The sequence below is a fragment of the Gobio gobio genome (assembly GCF_949357685.1).
Source record: "Gobio gobio genome assembly, chromosome: 10".
Lineage (NCBI taxonomy): Eukaryota > Metazoa > Chordata > Actinopteri > Cypriniformes > Gobionidae > Gobio > Gobio gobio.
The window spans coordinates 46,798,482-46,819,443 of NC_137116.1; the positions used below are offsets into that span (position 1 = coordinate 46,798,482).

Sequence of the window (20,962 nt, forward strand, 5' to 3'; positions counted from 1 at the left end):
ATAAAGTGTGAATGGGAACTTACTCTTCTCCTTGGAGAAAGAGAAAAGGAACAGAAATGGCAGATGCAATCCTCCAGAGGCTGATCCCGGTTGTTACTGCGATACAGTCCAGCTAAAACAGAACGAAACGTCTAAGTCCCCTTTGCTTCCTGTGACACTGCCTCGTGCTGTGATGCTCTTGGTTTAAGGACTAAAGAATATCAGAGTTCCCAGCCTCTCAGCCAATCAGAGCGCTCTGCTCCATCTCTCCCCTCACCCCCCTCCCTCCCTAAAGTTCCTTCAGTAGCCAGCAGAGACTGGAGAGATGTTTTAAAAAGCAGGGGTCACTGCAGCATCACAGCAGGATACATATACATCTCAAATGATCAAACACAAGAGAGCGTTTATGTGAATGTCTACCATGGGAATTTACAATCAGCTGAGTGTTTTCTTGTGGAAATGAATCGTCAGAATTGGACGTCAGACATCAGTTGTGTTACTCTCACTGTTTACCTCTGTAGTCCACTTGCAGGCTGTAGTTCTCATTTCACATGCCCTCTGACTGGTCCCTGCCTTGTTGTTAGTGACCAGGGGAGAAAAGGGCTAGTTGTCACACTTCATACACTTCTGAAAATGTAGAAGTCAATTTTATGTAGCATATACCTTAAAGTCACAGTCATAAAAACAAGCCATTGAGCATTTCCAGCATAATTGTCCTGGGGGGGAAAGATACAGTTCACTGAACACAAGGATGATCTTTTGTGACAACATGCCCCAATGGCACAAATCAAACTGTGAAGCTATTATGAAACAACACAAAATGATTTATGAATAAAACAACGTAATATAAAATCGGTTTGGCAGAATATTACTGAATTTATGTCCCGCCACGGCGACAAATTGTTTATCCAGCAGCTTTAGCAAAAATAAGATACTGGAATTTGGAGGACAGAATTTACAGTATAGTTTTATTTTGAGAAATTTGAGAAAGTGTTTCTTTTTTTCACCAAATAAATATGAGGACAGGACATTTAATCAGGGTAAAAAAAAAAAAAGTGCAACAATATTACAGTATGACAGTGATTTTTAACAATAACTTCAAGGATTGAGGATGTTAATTAATGGTATATGCTTTTATTGAAATCCTCATTCCGCATTATTTAAAAAAAACTGCATTGAAAACAAATGTGCACGGAAAAATTTAAAATGGTGACTTAAAGAGATAGATCACCCAAAAATGAAACTTTTGCCATCACTTACTCACCCTCATGTTGTTCCAAACCTGTGAGTAAATGACTAATTTTATTTTTGGGTGTACTATCCCTTTAAGACCGACCTGTGTCTTTTTGTTTGATTTTCTAATGCTTTATTGCTTTAAATCAATGTTTTATAATGTTGTGATTCACCTCATAGCCGGTTGGTTTGGTTTGGTCCATGGCTTATAACTCTTTAACAAAGATTAAAAAATAAAAAAAAATCCCTATGGGAAAAATTAATGGGAAAAATACTTGGGAACCAATCCATTAAATAAGAGGGCAGGCCATGGGCAACTGTGGAAATATGAGACCGCTGAATGCCAAGATCGACCAGTCAGAATCAAGTATTACAGAGCACCGTATAATAAAACAAACTATAATGCCCAAAGAGTCACACATATGGAGTTAATCTGCTCTATATCGTCATAGTCTACTTAGCTCAGCCCAGTAGTTTATGTTCTCAGGGTCTAGCCACCTTTTAGCGGGCAAGGGAAGCAAACAAATCATATATTGTAATAAATTACTCTTGGATATCTAGCTATATTGGACTTCAAATAAACTCATTACCGACATTTTTGTGAGGCACTGTCTGGGGTTTCTATGTGATATGTTTGTTATTGTTTACAAAATGTTTGATGGGAATTTGAGTTATCAGGACTTGCATTTATGCACACAGCAAATGTTAGCTGTATTTATAAATATTGTGTTTCAAGTACCAAGTTCTGTGTTTCTGACCAATGTTTGTCATGATTTCCCATCTGCTTGGAATTTTTGGCCACACAAGCATCCTAAACAAAAACATATTAGACAAGTCTAAATGTATGATGCTGATCTCACAGTATGTCAGAGCGAGATCAAGTGTTGACAGCACTTTTATCCATGTTGATGAGGATAAAATCAATACACAAAAAAGATTTTAGGTAAAAACACCAGGTTTAAATGAACTGAAGCTCAGCTGTTCTATAAAGTCGGCATTTCGGAAGTTGCAATAGCTTTTCTTCCTTATTGTGACATATATCCAAGTAAAACAGCTTCTCGAAAACAAGAAAGAAAAAAAAATTCCCATCAGGAATTGATTGGATGGTTGTGGTTTGCTACACTCTAAAAAAGATAGTTCTTTAAAAGGTTCTTTACACGTAGTAGCAGTATATTTATCATTCTGAGTAGAACCCTTTATATGCTGAAAAGGTTCTTTGTGTTGGAGTTTCGGGTTTACACTTTTTCAAATCTGTAACGGTCAAAGCCACCTCATTACTGATTTTCTGGAAATCAGCTAAACAAAGGCACACTCTCGACAGGTAAATGATTTCTTTCTTAAAATATCTATACATTTTAACTTTCAAATTGTAACTGGTTTCCTACCAATCGCATCTTTATCTCTTTTTAGTTTAACAGAACATGCAAGTGTGAGCAGCTCTGTTCAGTTCAGGATAGGCTCTTCTCCACTAAGTATGGCCATGATGAACAGAGGCCAATGGCAAATTTGGCCAGGATGCCGGGGTTACACCCCTACTCTTTTTCCGAAGGACATCCTGGGATTTTTTATGACCAAAGAGAGTCAGGACCTCGGTTTAATGTCTCATCCAAAGGACATAATGAACTGTTATGTTTTTATCACCTTAGAACGAGCCATTTATATCTACATACACCGTGGGTGCCCTTATATCATGTTTCTACGGTAGCCCTAAACGGACAAACTTCTCTACAGAGAGCTTGCTACTCCCTGCTGTCTCAGACGACGACATTGTCATGTGTCCGCCACCGTAGATTCTCTACGTGCTTCGAAAGGGAGAGGTGAGCCGCGAGCGGTAGACGGTTGCAATTCACAACCTCACTACTAGATGCCACTAAAATTGACACAGTGCATCTTTAAAGCTTGGTACATACTCCGCAAGAACAAAGAAATGTGTTCCTTTTCTCGAGGTGGCAAGAACAAGAACAAAGTTCGTTCTGGCCAGGACATTACAGTAGGTGCCGAATTTATGTTTCTCCGCATTAACCCCGCCCACTTTCTGACCAATCACACAATAGTTCTCGGACACCCACAAGAAAAAAAATTATGCTCAGATGATGTGGCGAGAACTGGGAGCGAGAACTTTTTTCTCTGTTCTTGCAGAGTATAATGGCCTAAATGCTGCATTCACACCAAACGCTGATAGAGCGTCTGGTGCGAGTGATTTCAATGTTAAGTCAACGGAAAGGCGTGTTGACATGCGTCTTGAGGTCCTGCGGCTCGATGGACGCGATTCCGCCTCCTTCGCGCATCCAGTTCGAGCGAATGACGCGAATTGAACGCAAATTGAGCGTTATGCACGAGTGGTGCTTTTTATGCATTCACACGTTTGAAGCAAATTCACGTCTGACGCCTGAATTGAAAAATCTGAACTTTGGTGTCAATTCGCGCCTCATTAACCAATCAGGAGCCTGGTTGCTGCTGTCACGTGGTAAAGTGACGTGATGAGAAGCCCTGCATAATTTAAAAATACTACTATTGTGTCACAAAATGTAGTTTTAAGACTTTTTCAGGTGGGAATGTAGTTGTTTAAAGCTCAAATCTGTGGTTTATTTATAAAGAGAGTGCCTATAATAAAAAAAAATTATCTCGTGTTTGTGGAGTTGTGAGATCCAGGCAATCACCGGGCGCTCAGCCCTCATTAACCCCCGGCGAGAGCTGATTTATGATTATTTATAATATTAATATTGAACCACTGTACTCACATGGACTGATTTAAATATGTTTTTAGTACCTTAATGGATCTTGAGAGTGTAAATTGCTTTGCTCCCTATGGAGGCCTCACTGAGCCTTCAGATTTCAACAAAAATATCTTAATTTGTGTTCCGAAGATGAACTGAGGTCTTACGGGTGTGGAACGGCATGAGGGTGAGTAATAAATGACATTATTTTCATTTTTGGGTGAACTAACCCTTTAAGTAAGGCGCCCTGTTTGAGAGTTGCCAATTGAGTGCATAGGAATTGTATCAGCTGATATGGGCGGGGTTGGAATTTTTCCAATCAGCTGACAGTGGAGCTTGACTACGGTGCCTGCCTGAACTAACGCAGAATGCTTGATTTTTACATAAATTGTTCCACTGAAATGAGCGAGACGAGTGTACGTAAGAATGGATTCACAAATAATTTTTTTTTCTGTTTGTTTCATCATGCAACGAAAGTGAACGGTGACTGGGGTTGCATTATGCCCGAGATGTGCTTTTGAGTACAACAGGTTTGAAATGTCATAAGTATGAGGAAATATTTTTACAATCATCATGTAAATGACATTACTAACAATACATTTTGTACTTTGCAGGGATCTTGGCATAGTATGCTGAAAAACAAGTTTGAACTGGAATGAAAACCTCTTTTAGACCTGAAAATCAAGTGCCAGGATCATCTACCAGAAAAAAAAGAAGGAAAAAACTAAGCCTGGCAAACAACAAAGCTGCTGCACCTTTTGACTTTTAACTGACTCATTAATTACGTCAAATGTCCCTTGTGAATATTTGATTTATATTGAATGCATTTCATGACGCAACGGAGTAAAGGTGCAGTTACATTTGTGAAATTTCAGTGACATTGTTGGCAAAAATGTCTGTTGTCCAATGTCAACAGTGTAGCGCTGTAATGTATGAAGCACAGCTCACACAGAAGTCACTTTCAAGCAGCTTTCTGTTGGTCAATGCGGCAAACTCGAGTGACCAACTACAAAAAAAAATTGACCTCACACAAAATTCCTGATTGTGTAGATTCCTATTAAAAATGACTATAGAGTTCACCTGTGTAAAGTCGCTGAACAACAGTAAATTAGTAAATGTGACTGCACCTTAACTTATTAGGAGATAAAATGTTGTTGTGAATGCAAGGAATACCGTTTCCGGGTCCAAGCTTCTACTCATTTCTAGTGAGAATACTCAAAAGCCGATTCTGAGCACTGTTGATTCAGTCAGTCTCCAGGCACACAACGTTATTCAAAAAGCAGAACAACTGTCTGAGATTCCAGTATGATAAAGGTTAGGATCTTGATTTTTGGGTTGTATTACAGAAACCTGTGAGTGTATAAGCTTTTTTTTTTTAAATTTTATTCATTTGTTTTTGGACTTTTTTTGTACCTTTTATTGGATAGGATAGAGATTTTGACAGGAAAGCATGGGGTGGAGAGAGGCGGGAACGGGATCGGCAAAGGACTTCGAGCTGGAAATCGAACTCGGTCGCCGGAGACGCAGTTGCACTATATGTCGGCACGCTAACCACTGGGCTATTGGTGCCCACTGTATAAGCTTTTAGACCTGGGGTCCGTTCTTCGTACCTCGCTTAATACATCTGAGATGATTTGACAGATCCCAGACCTTTTAATCGTGATAACTCATCTCTGGCTTGTAAAGTTATAATAGATACATGTTTTTATTTTATTTTTTACATTATTCCCGATTATTTATATTCACGATTTTTTAGTATTTGTACACCCTTTACATTTTTATTTCAATGTTGTAATTAGCAATTAATTTAATGTTTTATTAAATTTGAAGCAGATTTGTTACGTGACAGCATTAATTTAAGTTTCTTAAGGGTCAAGATCAAGTTCTCTGCATCTCCTGCGCTGCATCAAGCCACCCCATAATATGTCACCACTCGGAGTAACTGTACAGCATGTGTGTAAGACTGCGGTAACATTATAAAGTAATTATTCTATCAAAAATAAATCTCTCAATCAAGTGGCTGTGTCAATAGTATTATACACAACATTATAATATTTCAAATACATTTTTATATTATTATTTAAAATTATTATTGCCCCTGGTTTTCAGTAAGGAACTCTTGTAATAAAGTAGCAGTGGTTGAGACAAATTTTAAGTATCAACGCCGCTTAAAACATGAAATAAGCTGCTCGCGAGCAGGTTTAAGCTTCCGGACCTGCTGCTATTACAGCAGGTCCAGGATGAGCGTCAAAAAAAAACAAAAAAACAATCCAAGATCATGCCAAATCGTCAACAATCAAATCCAGCTACGTACGAAGAACGGACCCCTGGAAACAATGAAGTCAGACTTAACAAGCGGACTGAAAACGCATAAATGTTATAAATGCAAGTATACAAAAAACATTTGACGCACTTTTAATTAGTGCAGTCAAGATGTGTTAACTTAACCCCACTTTTTTTTTTTTACATGGAATATTTGTATTTACATGCATTTTGTTGAGATGTCTTATCTTATTCATGTTGCTTATGCATTACACTATTTTGTTATATGTAGTGTTACTTATTACTAGCTTTTCCCAAGTGCATTCAAGAGTATGTATTAAATTGTATCTATAATATGCAATAAACAATTCTTATTTTGTATTTGGTTCAATTTTTCAAAACTGTACATTTCTTGTCTATTTAACACCCACTGCTACTTATATCAATGATGGAAATAAGTGCAGTTAGAATAGCAAAATATGTGGGAAAGCATATTTTATTGCAATAGGTAGCACAATACCGAATCAGCACATCATTTGTAATTGAAATGGTTTAATGACAATATCTGGTTATGGTTACACTTACAAAACAGATGTATGAGATAAAAATCATATACCACTAATTGTATCCAGCATGTATGTAAAACGTTACCTGAGAGAGTGAGAGATAGAAAGTGTAGATAGAAAGCTCAGGTAGTGAGGAAGAGCAAAGCCCCCAAGAAGAAGAGAAAGACAAGAGGCAAGGAAAGAGTGCCTCCAGAAAGGGACGCAGAGGAAATGAACAGCCAGAGCAACGGTTAAAAATATTATTTTATCCTTTCCTTGACCATGTGACTGAAACCCAATTGTGAGACTGACCAATCAGCAGATTACAGCTCCACTAAAGCCGCACTAAAGGTGTGACAATTAGCAGACCCTCGGTGTACATACATCTTGGCCTAAAGGCCTTGATCACTATCAGCACCTCTCGTGCCTTTAAGAACTCCAAATAGAAAAGAGGGTGTCGGGACAGGAAAGCAAAAGTCTTTGTTGATTTTCATTCTTATAATACTCAGTCTTTAACGTTCAGATCTTGTTTTGTTTATCTCCACAGTCGACCACGAACATGAAATTTAGGCCGATTGCTTTTTAAGTTATAACACTGGAAATCAATAAGCAGAATAATTGATATTATTTGAGTGGCCATTATTTCAAGGATTCACGTTTCAATAAAAAACAATTCAATACTGCAAGTAAAAACAAAAAACACTTCACCCGCAGGATCTCCCGCTCTCTTTAATGGGTGTCTCGACAAAAAAAAAAAAAAAAAAACATTTCTTGAGAAACACCTAATGGCAAACTTATTCATGAATCAAATATAGATAGGACATTTAATCATTTGTACATATTTTAATAAGTTCCCAAAATCCCTCCACATACCTCTAAATCACTGGCCCACCAAAGAGGGTTTACAACCAGATTTTGATGACATTAACCCATCACATTTCCTATACACACACACACACACACACACACACACACACACTATATTGCCAAAAGTTTTGGGATGCCTGCCTTTACATGTGCGTGAACTTTAATGAAATCCCATTCTTAATCAGTAGGGTTTAATATGGTGTTGGCCCACCCTTTGCAGCCATAACAGCTTCTAAACCTTTTGGAAAGCCTTCCCAGAAGAGTTGGAGTGTGTTTATGGGAATTTTGACTATTCTTCTAGAAGCGCATTTTTGAAGTCAGGCACTGATGTTGGACGAGAAAGACCGGCTCGCAGTCTCCGCTCTAATTCATCCCAAAGGTGTTCTATCGGGTTGAGGTCAGTGCAGGCCAGTCAAGTTCCTCCACACCAAACTTGCTCATCCATGTCTTTGTGGACCTTGCTTCATGCAAGGTGCATCCCCAAACTGTTCCCACAAAGTTGGGAGCACAAAATTGTCCAAAATGTCTTAGTTCCAGTGAAAGGAACTCCTTAAGCATAACAAGGGGCCAAGCCCAACTTCTGAAAAACAACCCCACACCATAACCCCCCCTCCACCATACTTTACACTTGGCCCATTCCATGAAGCTCTCTACGCACTGTTCTTGAGCTAATCTGAAGTCCACACGAAGTTTGGAGGTCTGTAGCTATTGACTTGTAGAACTTGTAGAAAGTTGCCGACTTCTGTGCACTGACCCCGCTCTGATTTTACGTGGCCTACCACTTCATGGCTGAGTTGCTGTTGTTCTCAATTGCTTCCACTTTGTTATAATACCACTAACAGTTGACCAAGGAATATTTAGTAGCGAGGAAATTTCACGAATGGACTTATTGCACAGGTGGCAACCTATCACGGTACCACGCTTGAGTTCACTGAGCTCCTGAGAGCGTCCCATTCTTTCACAAATGTTTGTAGAAGCGTCTGCATGCCTAGGGGCTTGATTTTATACACCTTTGGAACACCTGAATTTAATGATTTGGAGGGGTGTCCCAATACTTTTAGCAATATAGTGCATGCTTTGATTCCAAACTACATCTGTTGAATCGGTAATAATGACCATGCAGCTGTGCAGTCCAAATATGGAGGGTGTTGGATCCCCATCAGTAAACAATTTACTACATCTGTTTGACATAATCCTTCGGTCAACAACATTCTTGGCGGCTAAAAAAAAACTGATTTGTCTTTATCTGTCTAACTAAATGCATACACATATCACTCATTCCACACGATGATGTCCAAACATTAAAAACACTGCAGTCTAGTAGAGCATCTCTACAACAGAATTAAAAAGGAACAAAAAGACCTAAATGTAGCGGATTTGTTTTCTCTAAATTATAACACTGTTTGATGAAGGCGCCGTGCAGCATGTAACGTGTTGATTAGTGCAGTAAATTTTTCCTGCTGCATTTGTCAGTAGTTTATTTAATTCTTTGGTGACATTGAGAGGGGTTGCACTTTGCAAATGAATCTAATTAGCAAAACCCACCTCAAAATAACAAAAGTACGAGGTGTAGGGAAAGGCAAACAAACGTGAGCATTCACAGCAACACAGATCTATTCTGACCTGCTAGTTCACACACATTCTGAGAACCGTGACCTACTTCTAACTGCTAGACCAAATTACCCATGAAGCACCAGTGTAAAAATGCTTTAAGGAGAATTCTGTTTTCATGTTTTATGTGAGCAGGAGGCAACCACTCATACGCGTTTGTTCTACTACAAAAAACATGCTTAAGTTTTCCATTGCTTAAGGAAGCGGTTTTAGTTTGAATGCATAAACTTGAGAAAAATATTGCATTTTAGATTTCACAGCATCTCAAAACTATACTGCATCTCACTATATTGGTTTCCACCAGTACAGCTAGGACATTAATACATACCTGTAAATATGAGTAGATATGATTTAAATTATTAGAAAATATATTGAAAAAAAACTATCATTTATGCATTATTACAATTAGCTGACTTCATTTGCAAGGAATTAAGCCATTGTGGACTTCATTCTACTAGCACTATGCAAATTCTTGCACAAAAATTCCAACTAAAATTAAGGTCTCCAATTTCAAATCATGGAAGAAATAAACTGCATTACGCAGTCAAACAAAGTAAAAAAAAAAAATACAAAACAAGTTAGGGGTTGAAAGCAAATGTTGAGAGCACCCTTCCAGACCCTTTTACCCCTTGATTGTTACCACAACATTTTACTCCACATGGTGGAGCTGTGATCTTATGGTGAGACTGAGACACACAATAGATCCAAGCGGGTATTTAAAATCTTATAGGATGCATCATCATCATTTAAAGCCAACACAACCCTAAACGGAGACATACAACAGACTTGTTTACATATAACAGATTAACCAAAAACTTTGTCCCCAGGTTTTGTGAGATTCCCCGAAGTATAGCCAGTCCATTAGTGCAGTTAAAACAAAACCACCAGCGTAAGTGAATACAGCATTTATTTTTTTTTCATAAATATTTAAAACAGTCAATTAACATACTAAATTTATACAAAAATTGCAGGCTCCTGTCCTGGACAATACAGCCCAAGACATTCATTACGATACGATGTATAAAATAGAACGGTAACCAGATTTGGTCCTTCTTCACCAATAGTGCAAGATGAGATCAATGCATCGGTTCCTTCAAGGACAGTTGCAGTACTTGCTGCCATTCACGCAATGTCACATGTAGAGAGTGAAAAACACATAAATATGCATTACGGATATAGCACCTAGTGTTCGTGGGAGAATTTCCTCCACAGTTCTGCTTTTTCCAAAGGGAGAAAAAAAAATTGCCAACACTTCATCTTATTTACTGATATAGCCAAAAAAGGAACATAAATATCTAAACATAGCAATAAAAAAATGCCAATAAAAGTGAGGTGACTGACATGAGTGAGGAGCTAGGAGGCTTCTGACTCATTCACATCTCATTAAACAGGAAGGGGAAACACGTCAGTATACAGAAAACGAGTGAAAACAGGAGCAGCCCTTAAGGCAATGACCCAGTGTTCAACTCAAATGCCCAGTTGAGTTTATAAGGCAAGATCCAGCCCAGACTGAAACACACAGTCTGTAAAGTAACATTTTTCCTAGGGCATCAAGATCAACTTTAAGGTGTACATATAAATATGCTTATAAAAATGTATCCAAAAGGCTGTTTTAGGTAGATTGTCACTGCTGATTGGTTAGTCACACTGTACCAGTTATTCTTTCTTGTGGTGTATGTCATTGTTGTTCTGTGGCATGTTTTTGTTTTGCAGGACTTTAGGAAGCCTTTTGCCTTTTGTGTATGCATGGTACCAGAAGTTGAGGAAGAGGAGGAGGAAGACGACGCCATACAGAGTAATGAGGTAGATGAAAATGGGGTACGGGTAAGGACACTCTTTCATGAAGTAGTACTGGCTAATATGACAGGTTACAATGACAAACTGGATCTGAGAAGAGAGAGTACAAGGAAAAAACAATTTGTGTCAAATCTTACTCAAATCAGTTAGTAGGAGTAGTTCACTTTCAATTTAAAATTACCCCGTGATTTACTCACCCTCAAGCCATCCAAGATGTATATGACTTTCTTCTTTCTGATGAACACAATCGGAGTTATATTAAATCCTGACGCTTCCAAGCTTTATAAATGGCAGTGACAGGGTCCATTGAGTTTGAAGCTCCGGATGTTAATTAAGGCCTTCTGAAGCGAATCAATGGGGTTTTGTAAGAAAAATATCCATATTTAAAACTTAGTCAAAGTCAAAGATCTAGCTTCCGGCGGACCGCCTTCCGTATTCAACTTGTGCAGAAAGTGTAACGCCTCTCGCACGTCATATATCGCGCCAGGTACACTTTTTTCATATGACGTGCGAGAGGCGTTACACTTTCTGCACAAGTTGAATACGGAAGGCGGTCTGGCGGAAGCTAGATATTTCATTTTATAAAGTTTTAAATATGGATATGTCTTACAAAACCCCATCGATTCTCTTCAGAAGGCCTTTATTAACCCCCTGGTGCCGTGTGGAGTACATTTATGAGGTGTGGATGCACTTTTTGAGCTGCCATTATAAAGCTGGGAAGTGTCAGGATATTTGTTAATATTACTCTGATTTTGTTCATCTGAAAGAAGAAAGTCATATACACATAGGATGGCTTGAGGGTGAGTAAATCATGGGGTAATTTTCATTTTAAAGTGAACTACTCCTTTAAGTAGTTATGAACACCATGTCACAAGACCGGATTTTTAAATCCATATCTATACCACATCCATATCATATGTGATTTGAAATCAAATTAAAATCTGATTTTCATTGTGATTTTAAAGTCATTGCTATAGCCACCCTCACACACACACACACACACCAAAAGTAAATGAAAAAATTGTTGTAATACATACTAGCTGTATTGAAGTCAGATGCTTCTTCCACCATAAAAATTTTTGAAAGGAAGGGCCGAGGGCTGACAGTCCATAGTACGTATACATGATGACATGAACAACGCAGTTCAGGGGGGCGTGAAATGTCCCCAAACCACCTGCAACAAATAAAATAGATGTTCAAAGGAAATATATCAAGTGAAATATATAAGTGTAATCATGCAATCAAAGTAAAGAAAGGCATACCTGGAGAAAACCGGACTCCAAACCACCAAGTGAAAGGCATGATAGAATGATGGAAGACGTGCAGGAAGGACACCTGATTTTGCTTTTTTCTCAGCACAAAGAAGATCTGGCCAGAAAAGGCAGATAAAGACCCGTTATTACCATACGTTTTGTGATCTGAACACAAGGGCAGCACTAAACAATGTTTAGGTTTAAATGGATTCTAAGGGTGAACTCACACTAGGCACGGTTGCCTTGTACCGTGCTCGAGCGCGATTGTCCCCACTCCCCCGCTGGCCTGCACTCACATGTGCACTTAGCGGGCCGGAGCATGCTTACGTCATTCACGATGCAACTTTTTGTTTAGAAGAAGACCGGAAGAAAAGCGTTTTCGCTAATAGACTGCTAAATAGATTTATCATTTATGCCACTCAGCAATTTTCACTTGATTGCACTGCACATATCAGAAGATTATTACGGAGACAGCTGACTTAGATGGAGGAATTTGCAGCTTTATTTGAAAACTACCATTCATATTCATCAATAAGGTGAGAACCAGCGTTACAGACCTAAATATACTTGATTTAGTGAATTTTGATTTTGAAGTGTATCCAAGTAATAATAGTTTGGCATTCGCTCATAATGATGATAGTAGCGCACAGCTGTTCCGTGCTCTGGCACTGTTAGCGCTCACATTGCATGCGAACCGCGCTTGAGCCTAACCAAACCACACTCTGGCCCACCTCTTCCAAGCGGGCCAGGGCCGGCCAAACAAACCACGCCAGGGCACATAACGGAGCACTCACTTGTCAAACGAACCGGGTTTTGGGGGTCAAACGCGCTCGGGCACGGTTCAGAGCTCCTAGTGTGAGTACACCCTAAAATAGTTGTGATCCAATCACTCAAAACAACATTTGGTTGTAGTCAGGTAGGTATTTTGCATTTGTACTTTCAATGAAAACCAAATGCAACTGCCCCATTTCTATTAAAATCACTTTTACTTAATGACAAATTAGTCAAAATTATTTTCTGTGGTAACTGACATCATGCCCTGCTTTCAACAAAGCTTAAGTTGTATTGCTTCTATACAAAAAAAGCAAGCTTCCAACTTTCCACCCAATAGGACTTTTGTCTCTCTGACTAACAATATTGCCATTTTCTACCATCTACTATTGCTGACTGAGTGTATGTCAAAGATGTGACAGACAGCTAGTTGCCGTTATATACCCCAGCAAGAAATTTTGCATTTAAAAGACGTCTAATAGCCACCCAAACACAGCCCTGATGTCTAGGCCAAAACAAGGCTACATTTGGGCTGTCAGTGAAAATGTAATCATCAGCCAAAAGAAATGAAACCAAACACCTTGTAATCACTTTTGACTTACATGATGGAATATCATACATCTGGCAAGTTATTTTGGCAAAAACAACATGTAACCAAATTCAAGGTTATTTTGACTAAAAGTGGGTTACTCATAGCCAGACTATATCGGGTCTACAGTTAACCGAGACAGTGAAATGCTGGTTTTCTGGGTGCAGTTTACTTCAGCATAAATAAAACAAAGTTCTGAAAATTTAAGGAACCAAATGCAGGTTTTCAATCTCCTTTATAACCAAATGGGTTATGCCATATAAAAGAGTCATATTCACCACTGCAAACATGACTGACAACTGCATTCTGGCTATATTCACACAGTAGCAATGCAGATTTCATGAAATCAAGGTAATAAATAGGAAACGTCACTCACTGTGTCCAACATCTCAATGAACTTGGAGAAGTAATAGAGCCAGCAAGTCCATGCCATCTGGAAACAGAGAAATGTAGATCAAGCACAAATGCCCGACAAACTATTCAATACAAAACAACAGACATAAGGATTCAATAATATTAGTCGGCAATGAGTGTACTGCAGGAGGTCTGAATGGTTCTGTGGAACATTTAAGTCAAGTGAAGCCAACCACATCCATGCCAAATAGCTAAAGTTGGTGCCAGGATACATGAGAAAGAAAATAAAACCAGTGCAGCGGTACATAAAGCTTTTCACACAGCAGGTAAGGCAACATTTCTTCTGCTCTCACCCTCATGGCCTGTGGCGATTCAGAGGGGTCTAACAGATCACAGCCGAATGAATATCCTGTTCCCCAGCCTGACATCACAAACTGCAAAGAAAGAATTTTTACACCTGTAAGAGGCCTCATTGAAATTCAAGAACGACAGACCAAAAGATTAAGAAATGTACCTTTGGCCATACCATTTATATGGAGATAAACTAAAGACTGCATTTACAAAAATTGAGCTGGAAAAAAAAACTAGCTCATTATAAAAACCTGACAAGGCAAGAAAATCATGTTTATGTTAGATTTTGAGTGGCACATTAAATACACCAACAAAAAGCAAAGTGAAAGTGGGATAATGGCCAATAATTATGAATAAATTGAGTTTTACTTAAACAGTTTGTAATTTACTTAAAGGAAGAGTTTTTACATTAATTATGTACACCAATTATACAATGTGTAAAACTAGGCATGTAAATGCACTCGGACTACTGATCTGCAGTTCTAGAGTTTTGTAGGAAACTACACCAAATTCTGCACAGTTCTTAGACGAAAGATTGTCATGAGGGCGAGTAAATAATTTCACATGTGTAACACAAAAAGCTCATATTTAGCAGAATGTCTAAGCTGATTTTTTTCTATAGAGTAAACATGTACTGATTCAAACCAACAATATCCAAAAGGGAAAAAAACAATGCTCTGAACATTTTTTACTAAACAACTAAAATTTCAGTTTGTTCAACACAACACTACTACATGACTTCAGAAGACCTAGAATAGCAAACAAGTTAATTATGATGCCTGGTAGTATGAATCATATCCACTTTTATTGTATGGAAAGGAGCAGCTTCAGACATTCTGCAAAACATATTTTGTGAGCCACAGAAGACAGACAATCATATAACAACATGAAGAGTAAATTGTCATTTTTCAGTGAACTGAGCTGTAAGGAAACTCTAACCACCCATTCATGCTTTATGTGCGACCAGCATGAAACAAACAATGAAATGGGTTGACTGCTATCAAACAGAATGAGATTTACCTCGTAAACCATGTAAAGAGAATAAGCCACAACGCTGAAATTATAGATGACGAGGACCTTCTTCAGATTAAACGGTTTCCTGTTCTCCATTATCCTGGGCCCCAGTGACGTCACAAAGTAGATGTAAAATAAAATAATAGCCGTTTGCAGGAAAGGAGAGGGCATGAACAGCCAATCTTTTGTCCTGGGGTCTGAAATCACATCACAAGAATATTTGCACTCCATGTAATGTCTCCATGCACAGTAACATCTATTGTAACTGCATTAGGTTGTGCATTAATCTATGTCTGACATTGCTGTTGTTGGGCACCATAATTCTTGGAGATCAATAAATTACACTGATACTTGAGAAACTGACGTTTCAACAAACTCAGTAACAGAATCAGTCAAGTTCTAATAAATAGGTAATTGGATTAAACATGCACTGAAATAATTTTTACCAAGTTTAAATTTAAAAAAATATTTGTTATAGAATTCTAAACCATAAACCAACTTTTAAAAAAGGTGAAAGGTGCACTGTGTAAATTTTAGCGACATTAGTGGTGAGATGGTGAATTGCAACCGTCTACTGCTCACCCCTCCCTTTTCGAAGCGTTTGTTTTTCTAAATGTCAGAAACCTTACCTGCTTTTTCGATCAACTTGATCCATTTGTCATACAAGTGTTCAGCTGTGGATGTGAGGTCACAGAATGCCATCATCGCCAATGATCAGAGCCTAAAGTCACAAACACAAAGAGTAAAAGGGACAGAACCATTAATGACCAACTACTGTAATCTACCATTTTTATCCTTTACAACTTTCATTTAGCCTTGTGAACTGATATTAAGAGTCTCTCATTATTAAGGTAGAACAAGTATACATAAACGACAAAATGTTTTTAAAATGACAACAGTTGTTTTCTATTTAAAGCCACAATATGTAATTTTTCATCACTAGAGGGCACTTATTCAAAACAAAGTCATAGCTTGATGACGCCTTGATTTCACAGAGCTTTTATTATGCCGCAGACAACACTTTTTCCGATCATGCGCATGTGAGGTAACGTAGCACTGTTTTATATTAGATAAATTATTTGAAAGTTATGTTATAATGCTACTCTGTGCGTTCGCTCGGCAGCTACGAGACACTTGTTGCACACTGCAGTAAGCTAGATCGATATTAGGAATGGTAAAGCATGGTAAAACATGGTACTCGTGGTAAATCAAGAAAAACGAGATTTAAACAATAAGACTAACTGTGTTGAGCTATAAAACAATGATTCGTTTTCTGTCGATGAATGTATACAAACAGTTGCTCACCTGTCTAATAAAACCAAGCTGCAACCTCCCGCAGTTTCTCTTGAAGTCAACACGGAAGTGACTTAAACTGCAATTCATCGACTGGCCGCTAGGGACAGGCTCCAGAAGGGAGCAGAATCTCAGTGAGCCCCATGTTAAAATTAAGCGGCAACCTCCCGCAGTTTCTCTTGAAGCCAATAAGGAAGTGACTTACACTGCAATTCATCGACTGGCCACTATGGACTCCAGAAGGGAGCAGAATCTCATTGAGCCCCATATTAAAATGGCCAACTTTACAGCAGAATAAAACATGTTTACAGCCTGGTACAAATTGTGGTTTTGGTCTATACGGCTAATTCTCCGAAAAAAAAAAAAAAAAAAAAAAAAAGGCATTTGGGGGGTAAAATGTGTTATTTTGGCAGGGCTGCCGCTGCCTGCTAAAATTCGCATTCCTGGGATCACATAATTGGGGTCGCTTCAACCCGCGGACTTGGCAACAAGAGTTCTGTTGACATTTGACAACTAACGTTATGCGTAGCTCCGTTGCTCTGATTGGTTGTAGGTCTATCCAATTGAGGTCTTTCCTGGTTCGGTTGAAACACGGCCCATACTCACAGCCCAACGGAGCAGTACCAGACTCAAATTCTGACTAGAATTGAGTATGACGACGTCAGGCTAGGAAACGGCCAGCTTGTCCCTACTTTACACTTCAAAACTGCTCATCAGAATCCTATGGGTGACGTCACGGACACTACGTCCATATTTTTTTTACAGTCTATGGTTAAAAAGCCCAACTTTATAGCAGAATAAAACATGTTTACAGCCTGGTACAAATTGTGGTTTTGGTCTATACGGCTAATTTTGCCCTTCATGACAACTGTGAGGGGGGTGAATTATTTTATAACTCATTCGTTTACATTATATAAAGCCTTAAAGTTCTGCATAATTAAGATCGTGGCCACTTCGAGTGACAGGTGGATAGCCATTAATCTGATGTCTGTTAGTCATCGCGTCACTTCAGCTCCGCCCACATCCCGCCTTTTTGCCCATTTGCCCAATTTGTTATCCGGGAGTAACGCGCTGACAAGATGGCAACGGCCATCTCGTCCCTACTTTACACTTTAGAACTGCTCATCAGAATCCTATGGGTGACGTCACAGACACTGTTCATATTTTTTTACAGTCCATGAATAAAACACATAAAATATTAAAGCGTCTTTGGTGTTTCTATGGTTTCTACAAAATAAAACCAGAAATCGAGGGTAACACGGGTATGATGTAATTTATAAGCGACGCACAGAAATCGTCCGTGTCCTGATTAAAATTGCTTATTTTTCTGGATTTAAACATTCTTGGAAACATTTGGGATAATGCAAGTACACAAGTCAACAAAATTTTGTTTTAGTGGTTTTTGGATATTTTTATGCAAAAATCTCACATTGTGCCTTTAATGCATTTAAAAGAAGCCAATCCCAAAACTAAGTTAACTAGGTCAAGTCTGGCACAAAGTCACATTCTATTAAAATTGTAACTTGGAACGCCACATGCTATTCAGAGTCAGACTGAATTTATAATTGAACAATCTTGAATTACACCTTCACAGCTGTTCCCTTCTAGACAGTATGACATGATGTGATGTGGAACCTAAACCTTGCAAAAATGATGCAAGAATGGCTTATTTATGGTGGCAGCATGAAAGGTTGTATTGTGATTAGAAAACACAAGAAGTTTAAATCAGCACTTGGACCATCCTCCATTCTCTCCAGCAAACTCAGAGCTGAACAAGAGGGTGAGTGTTGGGACACAATGGTCAGCAGTCAGTGTACATTAAGGACGCAGAAGCCAGGACAGCCCATAAAATCATGGGGGTGGACGAACCAAGATATGCAGAGCTAGAGAACAATGTACAGTAATATACCACATAACGGATCAACTCAGAGATGCATACAATGGAGACACTCAGTTGTTCTTGACACCATTACCAGAAAAGTGTATTTTTAATTTCATTATTCTGTAATAAACCCACACGTCTGTGGCTGTGTATTAGGGGTGTATAATTTCATTCATTAAAGGGACAGTTCACCCAAAAAGTACTCACCCTAAAGTTGTTACAAACCTGTATGAAATTCTTTGTTCTGCTGAACACAAAAGATGACATTTTGAAGAATGTCAGTAACCAAACAGTTGATTGGCCTCATTGACTTCCATAGTATGTCCCCCCATCTGTTTGGTTACCCATATTCTTCAGTGTCATCTTTTGTGTTCAGAAGATAGAAAGTTGAGAGGGAGTAAATGACAATTTTCATTTTTGGGTGAACGATCCCTTTAAGGACAAATAAGATGAAGCATAATTGAGGAGTGCTGAAATTTAAAAAAAAATGACTTGGATACTTCAAAAATCCACATCGTTTATGGATACTGGATGGTATATGGAAGTCCGGAGGAAGTATAATTCAAAGCTATAGCAAATTAAAAACCAAACAAATTATTTGTATTTTACGTCTGAAAATATATAAAATATTGATTATATTGATATAAAAATGGAAAACTCACTATTAAAAAATAAATACATCTAAAAGAATAAAAAATATATTTTTCAGCTGCATATGAAATGTTTTTTTAAAAGGTGTGAGGTTGTTGTCAGAAGGTTGGTGAGGGTGAATATCAGCAATTGAATCGATAAATAAACATTACCACTTGGACGACAAACATAAAATTTAAATAATCAGGTTAAAAACAGGTTACTTTAAGCTGAATAGCCCCTAAAAAAAATAATTCACTAACTCGAATGCTGTAGGGCGAATTCAGGGAATTAGGACCACATTTGCCATTGAGATGACTTGGAAAAAGTGTCCCAAATCACCCAGAATCCACCCTACATGAATTCAGTCATCGTTCTGGTGAAGCATCAACCCCAAGCGTCATTTTCATCCCTTCAACAGGCACTTCAATGTTTGAAGAGAAACTAATCAAACATGTGTTTCAGGGTATACTGGTCCAATTACCTGAAAAGAGCTGTCCGCCTAGATACTGTAATCTTTATTACAAGCCTCGACACGCCTGTTGCCATGAGACAGACTGGTTGCAGGTGTGAGAGGAACAACTGGGCTCTTGACAGCTGAACTGGAAAGCCCAATACTAGCAAATAATACCTTTAGCTTTGTTTAAGTGTATGGGATAAGCTCTGTTGGCTTATTTTTGTTCCCCCATTTAATGACATTTCAGAGAGAGAGAAAAAACACACACACTAGTATTTCAGAGACGCCACCTGAGCTCTAGTAAACTAACTTAGATCCTTCAGTAATATTGTACCCAAACCATAAACAATATGATGTCAACCCAAAAATAAATAAATATAGCGTACTAATTAAGAGACTCAAAATACTGAGAGGAAAACTGTAACTCACCCCCAAGGTTTTAACAATTTCCTCATCAGTACAAGAAGTTCACATAAGAGCAGGTGCAGGTGCGCGTGTCTTACCGTGACTAAACAGAAGAAAGTTCAGAGATATGTATTTCCTCGCAGACCTCGAGGTCCTCCCGCTCTGCGTTCACCAGGACCCTCGTCGTCTGCCTCTCGGCCAGGTAAAGTAGTTTAAAAAGTAAAATCTAATGGTTTGACAACACGACCTCCATCAATTAATCTTGAAGACGCGCGAGCTCCGTCTTCATTGCAATGAGCGAGCGCCGGTGGGCGGAGACGTTCACCTGATTCTGAGACTGAGGGCTCTGATTGGTCAAATGTCGCTTCAGGACTTGTAATACCCCCACGCTATAGGCTGCGCGACTCTCATCTAATAGAGACATTTATAAGGACAAAAGTATAGCGTCAAATAATTATGACAATTAATGATGCCTCAATAATGATTTATAAAATGTCTCAAGAGTTCCTTGACAGAAAAAAATATATAACGAGTCAGCACAAATATTTTTATCTACTACATTCATTGTTTAATTAAAAAACACACAAAATCAAAAAATACAAAACAAAATTAAACTGTTCATTGATCATCCCACAAAAGTAAAAACAAATATGTTAGCATAATCAAAAAGCATCATTTTGTACATATATATATTTTTTAAATTGGGAAATTAAATTAAAACCGTTGGTTCTAATGATATGATAACTTGTACTGTTCACATCCAGGTGAGGGGCAAATCCTGCAGAAGTGAAACTCAAGACAAGCTCAAGACAATGTCAAATTTAAAATCCACAGGCAAATCAGCAGGTGACAACCAATGCAAATACTCGACACCCATGAGACTTTTCGTACGGTGACTTTTTATGCACCAATTGATGCAGTGCGCAACTGTATAAATTAAGAGCACTTTGAC

At 38.4% G+C, this 20,962-nt stretch overlaps 2 protein-coding genes across 2 annotated transcripts in view; both read right to left on the reverse strand.

Moving 5' to 3' along the window:
• Nucleotides 1-159, reverse strand: part of pde4d (phosphodiesterase 4D, cAMP-specific) — a gene marked incomplete at its 5' end in the record, with an annotated part of 191,973 nt that extends 191,814 nt beyond the window's left edge. Inside the window, one exon of the mRNA XM_079826723.1 lies at nucleotides 24-159. The remainder of the gene's footprint in view (nucleotides 1-23) is intronic.
• A 6,511-nt stretch (nucleotides 160-6,670) lies between these two features.
• elovl7a (ELOVL fatty acid elongase 7a) lies at nucleotides 6,671-20,358 on the reverse strand. Its single transcript, XM_079826924.1, has 8 exons — nucleotides 20,109-20,358; nucleotides 15,973-16,064; nucleotides 15,350-15,540; nucleotides 14,332-14,412; nucleotides 14,001-14,057; nucleotides 12,274-12,379; nucleotides 12,049-12,185; nucleotides 6,671-11,101 (listed from the first exon to the last, which is right to left on the reverse strand). The coding sequence occupies exons 2-8, from the start codon at nucleotides 16,046-16,048 to the stop codon at nucleotides 10,871-10,873; spliced, it is 879 nt and encodes a 292-aa protein (XP_079683050.1). The 5' UTR covers nucleotides 16,049-16,064; nucleotides 20,109-20,358; the 3' UTR covers nucleotides 6,671-10,870.
• Between the last annotated feature and the right edge of the window lie 604 nt (nucleotides 20,359-20,962).

Bases quoted from the DNA above. Each gene is read 5' to 3' on its own strand.
- elovl7a (XM_079826924.1), bottom strand. From the start codon at position 16,048: ATGATGGCATTCTGTGACCTCACATCCACAGCTGAACACTTGTATGAC. The intron at 15,541-15,972 runs GTAAGGTTTCTG...ATGTGATTTCAG, and splicing joins CAAGTTGATCGAAAAAGCAG to ACCCCAGGACAAAAGATTGG. The intron at 12,380-14,000 runs GTGAGTGACGTT...TTTTCTGGCCAG, and splicing joins TCATTGAGATGTTGGACACA to ATCTTCTTTGTGCTGAGAAA.